Here is a 13,082-nt window from a genome sequence, read left to right as displayed (position 1 = left end):
CTCTTCCAGGTCACAGATTTCTTTCTCCCCCTATCTCCATGGATGGAAGGGCCGTGGGAGCCCTCGGGGTGTCCTTCATAACAGTAGGGAGGGCCCGGGCCCACCCTCGTATCCTAACACCTCCAGAAGCCCACCTCCTAACACCGCCACCTCAGCACTTAGGGTTTGAACATGTTAAGTTGGGAGGCAGATCACAACACACTTCAACACCTGTTTGCAGAACTGGACTTTCACAGGAGGGAGAGAGAAGATGACTTCATCCCTCAGTTGCCATCACTTTGCATTGTCTAATACACTCACTTCAGTTCTTCAAAATCAGACATCCAATACCTCCGAAGTCTGCAAAGAACAGGACAGCACAGCCCACACACCCAGTCAGAGCAGGGGGGCTAAACAGTTCAGGGACAACTGATCTTTCCGATGTCCTACAGTCTGGCAAAAACAAGATGAAGCAGCAAGTTTTTAAAAAGTCAGTCTTTAAAGAAGAAGGATCTAGAATTTCTGGGAACACTTCTGTTCCTATGGTTTCAGAGATAACATGAGCCTTGAGTCCATCTTACCCAACATCTTCCACTGACAGGGGGATGCAGGCTCACTTTTTGAATTCCAGCTGTGTATCCTGTGCCTGGGCTCCAAAATCACTGCAGATGGTAACTGCAGCCATGAAATTAAAAGACACTTGATCCTTAGAAGAAAAGCTATGACCAATCTAGACAGCATATTAAAAAGCAAAGACATCACTTTGCTGATAAAGGTCCACATAGTCAAAGCTATGGACTTCTCTGATAGCTCAGTCGGTAAAGAATCCACCTGCAATGCAGGAGACCCCGGTTCGATTCCTGGGTCGGGGAGATCCCCTGGAGAAGGGATAGGCTCCCCACTCCAGTGTTCTTGGGCTTCCCCTGTGGCTCAGCTGGTACAGAACCCACTTTCTATGAGGGAGACCTGGCTTTGATACCTGGGTTGGGAAGATCCCCTGGAGAAGGGAAAGGCTACCCACTCCAGTATTCTGGCCTGGAGAATTTCATGGACGAGTCCATGGGGTCGCAAAGAGTCAGACGTGACTGAGTGACTTTCACTTTCACTTTCATGGCTTTTCCAGTAGTCACGTACAGATGTGAGAGTTGGAACATAAAGAACGCTGAGTGCTGACGAACTGATGCTTTAAAATTGTGGTGCTAGAGAAGACTCTTGAGAGTCCCTTGGACTGCATGGAGGTCAAGCCAGTCAATTCTAAAGGAAATCAACCCTGGATATTCATTGGAAGGAGTGAGGCTGAAGCTGAAGCTCCAATACTTTGGCCACCTGATGTGAAGAGTCAACTCACTGGAAAAAACCCTGATGCTGGGGAAGATGGAAGGCAAAAGGAGAAGAGGGTGGTAGAAGATGAGATAGTTGGATGGCATCACCAACTCAATGGACACGAGCTTGAGCAAACTCTGGGAGATAATGAAGGACAAGGAAGCCTAGTGTGCTGGAGTCCATGGGGTCACAAAGAGTTAGACACAACTTAGTTAGTGAACAACAACAGCAACAAAAATCCTGCGCCATAAAGTTATGACACGATTTATCACAAGGTAGCACCCTTGCCTCCCAGGAGCTCAGACGTCTGCGGATCAGAGATACTTGATGGAAAACCCTAACCTCACATAAGCATTTCCAGTGGGGGAATCAGCACAACCACAAGAGGCGAAGGTCAGGGCTCCTTATCTGAGATGAGATGAGGGGCCTCAATGGCTGTGACTGGAGCCCCCAGCTACAGCTGGAGGAGGAGGCAGGCGCTACCTGGGAAAGAAGAAACATCGCTGGGCCCTGGGGAGAGAGGCAGCCTGAGAGAGCAGGGTGCACTCGGCTCGGGAAGGACAGGGGCCGTGAGAAAGGAGATGCTGGGCCTGCCGGCCCACGAGGGCACCACTGACCTACCTGGCTGCAACTGTTTATGAATGAAAACTGGAGAAAGTGAAAGATGCAGCTTCACATTTCAGTGGCTCCGGACAGGACACACGCACAGAGCACCTTCATCCTCACGGCGTTCCGCTGAGCCGGCATAGAGGCAGGAGCCACACCAGGACAGGGCTGCAGGCTTGGCTCAGAGGCCACTAAATTAAATCCTGCACATCTGACACCTGGACCCGAGTCTTCTTATTCCCGAGCCTGTATTCTTTCCACTAAGCCTGCCTGTCTGCCTTGGATGAAGCAAGTCAAACTGGATTAATGGCCAAGCACAAGGAATTCTGGACTAGGGAAAGATCCTTGCCTGGCCCAGTGAGGGTGCAAGCACATCCATGTATGTCCACGTGTGTCCACAGAGGAAGACAGCCTGCTGTCCCCTGTTTGAAGGAAGGGAGACGGTCTGTAAGTCAATATCCCTCATCTGGGATCCTGGGTAATGTGGTGAGAGGAATAAGAAAGAGTGATGAAGCAGGATTCCTGGTTATCTGGCTCACCTTTGGGAGTCTCTGTTTTTGGGAAAAAGGATAAAGACTTCAATGATCTTTTGAAAGCGGTCAGTGTCTCATAAAAAGAGACCTTCACTTGCTTTGGTGGAGGTGGGGACTGGAGCTGCAAAAGTTCCCAAAAGCATATGTGGTCTGGGAACCTGTCTCATCAAATGGATCTCAGTAAAATATGTCTGAGTTGCTGCTTGACAAGATTTTTCTTTTTTAAAACAGAAACGTTTTTGGCTGTGAAATTTATTCTAATTGACCTTAACCTGTAGGAGACATGGTCCTGGCAAGCAACAGCTTAGCACCTAATTAGGGGACCAACAGACGTGAGTATAAGCCCGAGAGGCTGCAATGTATCCCCCCAGTTAGGGAGGTGAGCATCCTTGTCCCTGCAGAGGAGGACTGTCCATGAGATAGGGAGGCGGAAACGTAGCAGCTGCTGGAGACCCGCGAGTGCACAGCAACATCTAGTTTAGAATAAATAAACACCGTTAGGTCCCTAAATGTCCCAGGACAGAGGAACAGACAAGGAAGATGTGGTACATATACACAATGGAATGCTGGCACAGTGGTAGAGAATCTGTCAATGCAGGAGACACGGGTTCCATCCCTGGGTCAGGAAGATCCCCTGGAGCAGGAAATGGCAACCCACTCCAGTATTGCTGCCTGGGAAATTCCATGAACAGAGGAGCCTGGGGGGGGCTACAGTCCATGGCATTGCAGAGTCAGACACAACTGAGTGACTGAATATGCACCCACACAAAAAGGAACAAAACTGGGTCATTTGTAGAGGCATGGATGAACCTAGAGACTTATCAGAGTGAAGTAAATCAGAAAGAGAACACAAATATCACATATTAACACATACATGTAGAATCTATAAAAATGGTACAGAGGAGCCTATTTGCTGGGCAGGAATAGACAGACAGACTTGAGAATGGACTTGTGGACACAGACGAGGAAGTGGGGCGTGGGCTGAATTGGGAGATGGGGACTGACATGTACACTACATGTGCAAAACAGCCAGCCAGCAGGAACCTGCTCCACAGCCCAGGGAGCTCAGCTCGGTGCTCTGTGATGACCTAGAGGGGTGCGATGGGGGAGGGAGGGAAGTCCAAGAGGGAGGGAATGTATGTACATATGACAAACCTAGACAGTGTATTAAAAAGCAAAGGCATCACTTTGCTGATAAAGGTCTATATAATCAAAGCTATGGTTTTTCCAGTAGTCATGTACGGTTGTGAAAGTTGGACCAGAAGAAAGGCTGAGTGCTGAAGAATTGATGCCTTTGAATTGTGGTACTGGAGAGGATTCTTGAGGACCCCTTGGACCTCAAGGAGATCAAACCAGTCAATCCTCAAGGAAATCAGCTGAAGCTCCAATACTTTGGCTACCTGATGTGAAGAGCCAAATCACTGGAAAAGACCCTCATGCTGGGAAGGACTGAAGGCAAAACAGGAGGGTGGCAGAGGATGAGATGGTTAGATCGCATCACCGACTCAATGGAGAGGAATCTGAGCAACTTCCAGGAGATAGTGAAGGACGGGGGAACCTGGAGTGCTGTAGTCCACGGGGTCACAGAGAGTCAGACACAACTTAGCAATGAACAACAACAGCTGATTCACTTCATTTTACAGCAGAAACTAACAATATTGCAAAACACATATATCTCAATTTTAAAAAAAAGAACAAACACCATCAGGTCTTGAAAAAAGTTACCATCATTAGCTTTGTATAAAAGCAAATGAAACCATATAAAGTACAAGCGAGAAAAGCCCTGAATACTATGGCTGGGAGAGACGAGTGAAAAATAAAGAATTATGGAAACATGAAGGAGAAGTGATAAAGCTGATGACGCTGTCGTCAGTTCAGGTGCTGAAAGCCAGCAAGTGGTCCTGGAAGATGAACACTCCAGCGATGAGGTGAAAGCGAGAAAACAAAGGTATAAGGTGGAGGGGGGTGGAATTCGCTTAAATGAAAATTATAAAATAGTAAGAAGGTAGAGTATCAATATGTCAATAATACAAATCAATATTAACTAGTTTAACTGGAGAAAAAAAATACAAAGATGAAGATATATAAAAGCCTTAAGTGAATCATGAAATACCAAATCTATGTTCTGTTACAGTATAAAGTAACTGAAAAAAATTTACAACTAAAATTATCCAACACATACAATCCACAGACCCCACAATTAAATGCAGATGGGGAGAGAATAAAGGGGTGCTGGAAATACACATATAAATACACTGAACACTTTTACTTAGTTCAGAGCTACATCACAATCAAGTGTTCCTATGTTTTAAATTTGCACAATTTCAATCTAAACACTACTCTGGGGTCAAACATCTCTGCTCCCTTTTAAAACTTACGACCAATTACAAATTTAAATTTAATAGCAAAGGCCTAGAAACCTAAACTACTCATCGGTGTGCAGACAACCCACAATCGCTGCTTTCCTAATAATTATGGAAGCACATAGAGGTGTTCACAAATTATTACTTCACGTCCCAGGTCCCAAATTAAAGAGGCCACCAGTCCCAGACCTGCATGTCCGTGGGGGTGTCACTTGCCTGGACCTACCTAATAATAATCTGATCCGCTGGCACCAGGAAAAGTCAGCAGGGAGGGACAGAGGTGGAGCCGAGCCGTGGGCTGCCGAGCCTGGTACAAACACCTTCACATCAAATTTAATCACATATCATCTTCAGCTCCATCACACAAGCACTGAGAAATACTTACAATGCTCTACAATTATCTGCTATTGTAACAGGGAAATATTCAACTCCTCTAATGTACTAAAAAAAATTAAGAAAAACTATTATTACAAAAGAATAAAATTCTGAGATCTCCTCTCCATCTTACATCAGACAAGAATGAATTTTAATGTCCTTAAATGAACTGACTTAAAGAAGAGCTCAGAAGTAACATCTTAAAAAAAAGCTCAAATTGAATGGGAAATTTTTAGTGTAGCAAATAATCACTCAAGCTGTCATTTCTAAGCACGCAAACAACTTTCTAACAGGTTAGCTGAAAGCCTAGAAACCTTAAAAAAAGGGGAGGGGGGCAGAAGCCTAAACTTGTTTTTACAGAGCATACCTGCTAATATTTCACTATCTTTGCAAGCTCCTGAGAGATAAGGTAGAGAATGCCAAGGTGGCCACACAAGTTCACGGTCAGGAGTAGCAGGCCTCCCATACTTAGCGGTATGTTTGGTGTCAACAGGATTCAAGAAGCTCAAGTTACCCACTTCGATTAATATCTTTAAAATTATTCCATGTTCTAATAACTTGATTAAGTAATGACAAATTTATGCAGAGAAGGGAATACCAGCTATGTCTCCAGGGAGCACACACTCTGGTGAAACTGACTCACAAACTTCCACTGATATTCACACAAGCACGCTCCTGAATGAAGCCAATGGGCAAAGGCACCAGCTGTTTAGACATTTCATGTCACTGGAGACTATTCTATCCTACAGAAATACGCATTTCCACCTCAGGGGAAAAAATAAAAATTAACTACTATCCTGCCAAACTCACCAACATGCTGCCTCTTGTTCCTACCAGCTCTAGTGGGAAATTTAATCCTGTGTCCCTAACCAACTACTGGGATGTGGGTGTATGCATGCGTGCCTAGTTGCTCAGTCATGTCTGACTCTTTGTGGCTCCATGGGTTGTAGCCCACCAGTCTCCCCTATTAATGAGATTTTTCAAACAGGAATAGTGGAATGGGCTGAACTACTGCGGTAGATCTCACAAATACTCAAACAGATAACTAAAAGTAAGCCAATAAACTTTGCCTTAAATGGACTTGGAGATATTTTAAAACTTTACTCAAAGGTAATTTACTTTTACTTGCATTCTAGAATATTCCATCAATTAGTATACCTCAACTAAGGTCTGAAATTCTTGAAAAGTCACATGGTCTGATTGGTTAGTTTTTGCCTATGTCTTCTTTCCTAAAAGAATACTTTTCCCCAACAGTTTGAAATTAAGTTAGCCCTAAGATATGGTTTCAATGAAATTACTAGTAAAAATCTAAATTCCCATCCAAATAAAATGTATACTTGTGTTCTCAACAAAGGTAACTAATAACTATGTATTAATAAATTAGGCAGACACACAGTCAGTGAGTTTACATTCACTAATGTCTCTGGCCCTTCAGTAATTCTCAAGAAGGACTGTCATACACGTCATTTTATAAGGTGACATGTCCTTAATTCATTGTCCCCATCCAGCTCATTTCTACATAACACAAGGCAAATGTCAGTCTCAGTGGAGGACAACAAATCCATCACATTAGTCATCTGCTATGGTGTGGAAAAGTAATAGCTTAATGAAAGGGGGGTTAGATAACCAATCATGGCAGTATCAGAGAAAAACATATTCCCTGGAGCATAGAGCACGTGGCAGACATTGCCTTATTCTTAGGCAGCACAGGAACAGGTCAGAAGAGACGGTAATTTCAGTGAAGAACCAACAGAAGCTGATTGCCACCAATAATGTACCAAAGCCAGAAATTTCACATCTGTATCTTTCCTTTCTGATAGGCAACCAATACACCTAAATTATATAAAACATTAAAAAAAAAAAAAAACCAAGACCATTTCTGCCCTCTGATTTTAAGCATGCTGTATTTGGTTGGCGTCTGTTCACTAAAAGGTACTAAAACAAATGATACGATAATTGAGAATGAGAGATTTAAAAACATTATGTCTGCATTTCTTTGTCAAAGATGTTCATATAAGATGACAGGAGGCTCCACATTGAGTGTGAGGAAAGAGTCAAATCCATCAAGAATAACAATCTCAGGTTTGTTACCATATCCAGCAAAAGCCCCTAGTCTCTCTGGAGTTGGGGGGTGGGGGGGGGGCTTGGACATGAAGGCCAGAGGTCTGCAAAGCACCACGAACCAGACTGGGCGGGGGTGGCAGGGTGGGGGTGACTAACTTCTTGCTTACACAAATACCACCCTGGAAACAGTGTCCCAAGTTTAGGAATCCCCATTTCACTTCTACAATCAGATTCTTTTAAAGGATTTTACAAGTACTTTTTGGATACAATTTTGCTGACCTCTTAAATGTTTGTTGACCTCTTAAATGTTTGCTGACCTCTTCAAATATAAGATAGTTTTGCCAAAAGGATTCCGGTCTCGTAAACAGACTCATTAAATAACCTCTCCAATGGAGACAGATTAGCAGCAATTCTGTTTCACATTTCTCGATGTCATTTTGCGATGCCCACTACCTTGAAAAAGGACCTTCCACATTTCTTTTCTTTGGGGGAGATTTGTTTGTTCAAAGGGAATTACATAACCGCCACTAAGCGCACAGCAAAAAAAAAAAAAAGTTCCTTTTAACATTCCTCAGCTTCAGGATTATTTGATTTGCTAACCTGGCTCACTTTTTCCTGGCATTAAGGGCAGAGTTAAAAAAGAAAGAAAAACCTAGTTTTTGAAAACCTTTTGCGCACTTGGGCAGCAGCGCGGCCTATGAGTACGCGCGGGCAGGATGAGTCAACGGGACGCACTGCAATGAGAGAGATTAGTTGTCCCCAGAGCCGCCTCACTAGACACCAGTTGCTAGAGTGGAGCGTGGGCCCCTTCGGTAAGCAGGTGCAGGGCCCACCCGGGCACTCATTCCATTCGCAGGACTCATCACACACTCGCTCCAGGCCCTTGAGACAGCTCGCAGGTCCTGGGTGTGCCCCGCGGGGACGCACCGCCCCGGCAAGCCGAGCGCGCGACGCCCTGGGCACTGCGCGCAGGCCACCCGGCCCGGCGGGGGTCCCGCACGGTTCGAGCTCCAGCTCGGGATCTGGTTAAAGAGCGGGTTATTCTTCTTGTATTAGGGAAGTCACTCTTTCAGCGAGGAGAATACGAACGTGACGTGGAATCCGCACACACGAGTTGTGGGATGGAAAACAGACCCCGCGAAGGTCTGGGCAAGAGGAGCGGCCGCGCCGGCAGGGATGGGAGCCCCAACTTTAGTGAGATGCTGGGGTCCCCGGGGCAGGCCCGGGTCACTTGCCAGTGCCCTGTTCCGAGGAGCCCCGAAAAGCCAGCCAGGGAGGGGAGCAGCAGAAAACCTCCAGGGCAGTGCCCTGCACAGCCTTCCCGACACCGCGGCACCCTGTCCCCTTCCTTTTGGGGGGAGGAGGAGCGGACGGTGGGGCGGGCTGACAGACTGGGACACAGTCACCCAAGGGGCAAGTCAGCGACAGGGCTGGGGCCCGGGCCGCTCTCCACCGCCTTCCTCCCCTCCCGCAGGGGGAGCTCTGGCGGGTGGCAGGGAAAGCGTGGGGCTCCGCCCGCGGGGACCCCCAAAAGGGAGCGCACAATCCCCAAAAGGAGCGCGCACACAAACGCACACACGCGAAAAGCGCCGGGGCCGCGGACTGACACTGTTACCCGGGCAACGACCTGAGCGCCCAAAGTACACAACTCCCTTCCCCCGCCGGGCGCGTGCTCGCGGCCCCGAAAGGGGCGCCCCGTCCCGAGTGCTGGCCGCGCGGGCGCCGGCGCGCGAGGCGAGGGGAGCCCGGGGCGGCTTACCCGGTCGGGGGCTTGGCCGCCGAGGCTCGCGACGCGTCCATGGAGTCGGCGGGCGAGGCGGGGCGCGGGCGGCGCTCGGGCCCCGCGAGTCAGGCGCTCGCTGCCGCCGCCGCGGCCCTCATTCACTTTTTCCGCGCTGACCCATCGTCCTCCGTCGCGGGCCGGCGGAGGACAGCGGCCGGGCCGGAACGGCAGAAGGGGCTGGAACGGACCCAGGCGGGCGGGGGCGCGGGCCGCGGGGAGGGGCCGGCGCGGGGCGGGGGCGCGGGAGCAAGGTGCGCCGCGCCCCCGGGAGCACCGCCCCCGCCGCCGCGCGCCTCCGGAGCGGCCGGCTCTGCCAGCGGCGCGCGTTCAGGGCGGGGGCCGGGCGGCAGCCGGGCCGGGGAAGATAACCCGGTTCTCCGCCGCCCGCTTCCCTGGGCTTCTGCCCCGGGGAGGGAGGGCACGGGTCTCCTGGCTCGTGGGGGTCCCGGGAGCGCGCCGCGCGGCGGCGGGGAGGAGCTGCGGAGGGGGAAGCACCTGGCAGCCTCGGTGGGAGGACTGACGGGAGGACAGAGGTCGGAGCACCAGGAATGAGCGGTGTCAGCCTCGCCGCCCTGGAACCCAGAACCTCCTTCCGGGCAGCGGCTCTGGTGCGGTGGGTCTCTACGTGCGTTCCTGACCTGCCACACCTGGGAACCTGTTAGAAAGGCAAGTTCGGGCTCCACCCGGTCAGGTATTGGAAGTTGTGGGCCTGGAGCTGGCCCAGCCTTGCTCCTGAGAGCTCGGGTGGACATACGCTCGAGTTTGCCCGGTTGGTCGAGGGGCGCTGCGGTCGCGCTGCCCGGTGATGGATTCTAGGGGCCACAGGCAGAAACGCCAGCACAGGCAGCCCACGTGGGGCCCAGAGCAAGCCAGCCAGAGACCCCGCATCTTCCGAGCTTCACCCCACACTCCTTCTGACCCGAACCGAAGCCACAAGAGGGATCTGGGCTAGTGCAAAAGTCTGATTTACAAAAATGACTCTTTCGTGGGGTTCCAAGGACTAGAATAAAATATGAGTAAGTGAGCCTGCAGTGATGGGTGTTAGAGGAGGCGTTCCTTTGAGTCTAAAACTGGGATGAGGAATCCAGAGGCCTGCCTGAGCCTTCCTCCAGCTGCCCTCCAGCTTTTACCTTAAGGAAGAGGAGAGACCAGTTCAGATACAGAATGGGAAATCCTTGCTGGGACTTGAAAGGCCTTAGGTACTCAGACCTGGGCGCCCACTCGGAACGCACAGCCCCGCAGCCCAGCACGCTGCAGCTCTGCCTTCCCATTCTGCGCACCTCGGGCATCTGCCTAGGATGCTCTGCGGTGTCATCTCCAGTTCCAACCTGTGGTCCGTGCTCAGATGCCACCTCCCCAGGCAAGCCCTCCAGAAGCGCTCTGTGTGAAATACAGACTTAGTTTTGCTCTGCATGTCCTGAGTTATTTTTCGTCTAAGCATTTATCTATTTGTATACAGCATATATTTTTAATATAGATTTGTTGTTTGCTTATTTTAAATAATTGTATTTACAAAAAGCTGTTTATGTTTTCATTACAGATAAAATTTTGCTTCTATATTTGAATGTGTCTGTGAACTTTGTATAAGTAAACAATTACAGGTGCAAACATTATAAATCAATGGAATATAAATATGCATGTCATATTTGGCACATTTTGTCCTGTCTGGCCATCTGTCTTCTCCCTTAGAATGTGACCTCAGTGAGTGTTGCGCCTTTGTCTGTTTCATATATCATTGGGCCCCCAGCATTTAGGACAGAGTCTGGCAGGTAGATGGGATGCCTGATAAATGCAGGGTGCACTGAATGAATGAATCTCTCCTAATCCTTCCCCCTCTAGGTGTGGGGATCAAGGGCTCCCCCTCAGGATCTCTGGAGTCCCTCCGTACTCTGGAAGCCAGGTAAGAAAGGGCAGCCTGGGAGGGGCTAGAGGTCCCCGTCTGGATCCTGCTGAGGGAGCAGGAGGGAGTGCAGCTGCCTGGAAGGCCTGGAAAGGCTGCGGGAGGGATTGGGGGAGCGGGGAGGCAGGAGGAATAGCCCGGTGTTCCCAGGGGGGAAGGGGTCAAAGCAGGTAGCTGTTTCTCAGGGAGGCAGTAAGCATCCGAAAAAGATGAGTAGAAGGAGGCAGTGTCCCACCTCCAGTCTGATGTTCAGATTGCTCTAGAATAAAGGCCCAGAAGGACCCAGAGACCTGGACACCTCTGATTCCAGGAGGGCCACCAGGCAGCTCAGACCCTGAAACCCTACCGGCACATGTGTTTAACCAGGAGTGGGGTGAAGGGTGAGGACTGGTGAGAGATGTCATGAGGAGGAGGGGGCAGGATCAGACTTGCCCCAGGAATGGTGGGCTGAGCGCCCAAGGCTTTAGGGGAGAGTTGGGCCAGCCTGGCAGCCTCCTGGGTCAGCTGTGGAGGAGGAGCACAGAGCCTGGGAGGTGGGGAACCAGTTCTGTTTGCAACCCAAACTTCCTTTACTGCAGGGATCCTGGCAAACCCACCTGTGTGGAGATGTGGTCCAAAATTGTGCAGCTCACAGAATGCTGTTGTGGTGTGTTAGTCACTCAATCCTGTCCAGCTCTTTGCGACCCCATGGACTGTAGCCCACCAGGCTGCTCTGTCAATGGAATTCTCCAGGCAAGAATACTAGAGTGGGAAGCCATTCCTTTCTCCAGGAGATCTCCCCAACCCAGGGATCAAACCCAGGTCTGCACTGCAGGCAGATTCTTCACCATCTGAGCCTCCAGGGAAGCCCCAGTTCAAAGGATGCTTTGCAGTATCTGCCATATGCCAGTCATTGTGTGAGGAGGGGAGCCAGCTGACCACTTTGCATTGGAGCCAGACTGAAGAACCAGGCAGAGGCTTAACGCTTCCAGACACAGCGTGGGAACCGCAATAGGTGCGGGCTAAGAGTCTGCGGGCAGGGGCGCTCCCCTGAGGCACCCTGAGCAGGACACGCTCCTGAGTTTGCTTATGGAGCTTCTATAGCAAATGCACACTTGTGTGCAGGGGGAGTGGGTTTCCCTGCTGCTCTTTTCCTACATGGTCTGTTAAGTTTCCCTCAATAAATTAGAACCTTTGCAGGTATTAACTATCATTTAATGTCATATTCGGGGCATTGTAAATATCCAGGGATGTGCTGATAAATCTTTTAAAATGGCAAAAAAAAGCACCCCAATTTGAAGGCTTTGTCAAATTTTGTCGTGACTGCTCCCACCCTGGCCTTTCTCAAACTGCCACCACCCATCAAGAGGTTGCTGAAGACAGGGTTGGGGTTGGGCCCCTGCACATCGGGGAAGCCACCCCATCTCACCTTCCTAAGTGTTGCTGCACCTCTGCTGCTTTGCTGCGTGGGGCATGGCTGAGCACCCGCTCTGAGGCCTGCGCACCGTGCTTGGCATGGCCGTGCCAGCTGTCACTAGCTCCCAGCTCTGCCTCCGGATGGCCACGAGGCAGCTCTGGATGCAAGGAGCGGGTGCTGGCTCTACCGCTGTGACCCTGAGTGTGAGGTCACCTCGGGGGTCTTCCCTTCCTTGCCCTGATGCCACCTCCCTGCTCTGCTGCTATGTCTGCACCCAGAGCTCCATTCCCCTTGGCAAGAAAAGCCCGCAGTGCCCACTCCGCCCATGCAGTTAGTCCTGGCCTCCCGGCAGGGTGCCTGGAATACCCAGAGTCCCCCCAGCTACTCTGCATCCCTTTTGAGGAAAAGAAGAAGAAAGTACATGAGACAAACTCATCAGGAGGCAGCTCAGCTTAGAGCGGTGCTTCCCGAACTATAATACATCCAAGATGCTCCTGGGAATTGTGTTAAAATGCAACTCCTGCTCCCGTGTTCCAGAGAGTCTGCATTTCCAACAACTTGCCGGAAAGTCAGGGGCTGCTGCCCCAGGGAGTGAATGCGCTGCGAAGTTTCTTCAGTCATATCCAACTCTTTCAGACCTGTGGACTGTCGCCCGCCAGGCTCCTCTGTCCATGGGATTCTCCAGGCAAGAACTGGAGTGAGTTGCCATGCCCACCTCCAGGGGATCTTCCCAACCCAGGGAGAATGTCTGGGTTGTGTC

The 13,082-nt window shown here is 50.1% G+C and overlaps 1 protein-coding gene and 1 long non-coding RNA gene across 2 annotated transcripts in view; one reads left to right on the top strand and one right to left on the bottom strand.

Moving 5' to 3' along the window:
• COBL (cordon-bleu WH2 repeat protein) overlaps positions 1-9,688 on the bottom strand; it is a 300,577-nt gene extending 290,889 nt beyond the window's left edge. The window contains exon 1 of the mRNA XM_043462499.1: positions 9,003-9,688. Coding sequence (XP_043318434.1) covers positions 9,003-9,043 — 41 coding nt within the window. The 5' untranslated portion in view covers positions 9,044-9,688. The remainder of the gene's footprint in view (positions 1-9,002) is intronic.
• On the top strand, positions 7,905-12,112 carry LOC122438047. The gene is made up of 3 exons (XR_006268433.1): positions 7,905-8,055; positions 10,866-10,926; positions 11,505-12,112. It is a non-coding gene; the product is annotated as an uncharacterized LOC122438047 (long non-coding RNA).
• Positions 12,113-13,082: the final 970 nt, after the last annotated feature.

Source organism: Cervus canadensis, chromosome 3 (assembly GCF_019320065.1).
Source record: "Cervus canadensis isolate Bull #8, Minnesota chromosome 3, ASM1932006v1, whole genome shotgun sequence".
In the NCBI taxonomy this organism is placed as follows: Eukaryota; Metazoa; Chordata; class Mammalia; order Artiodactyla; family Cervidae; genus Cervus; species Cervus canadensis.
Note: the sequence above shows the minus strand (reverse complement) of the source record. Positions and strands in the feature narration are given on the sequence as shown.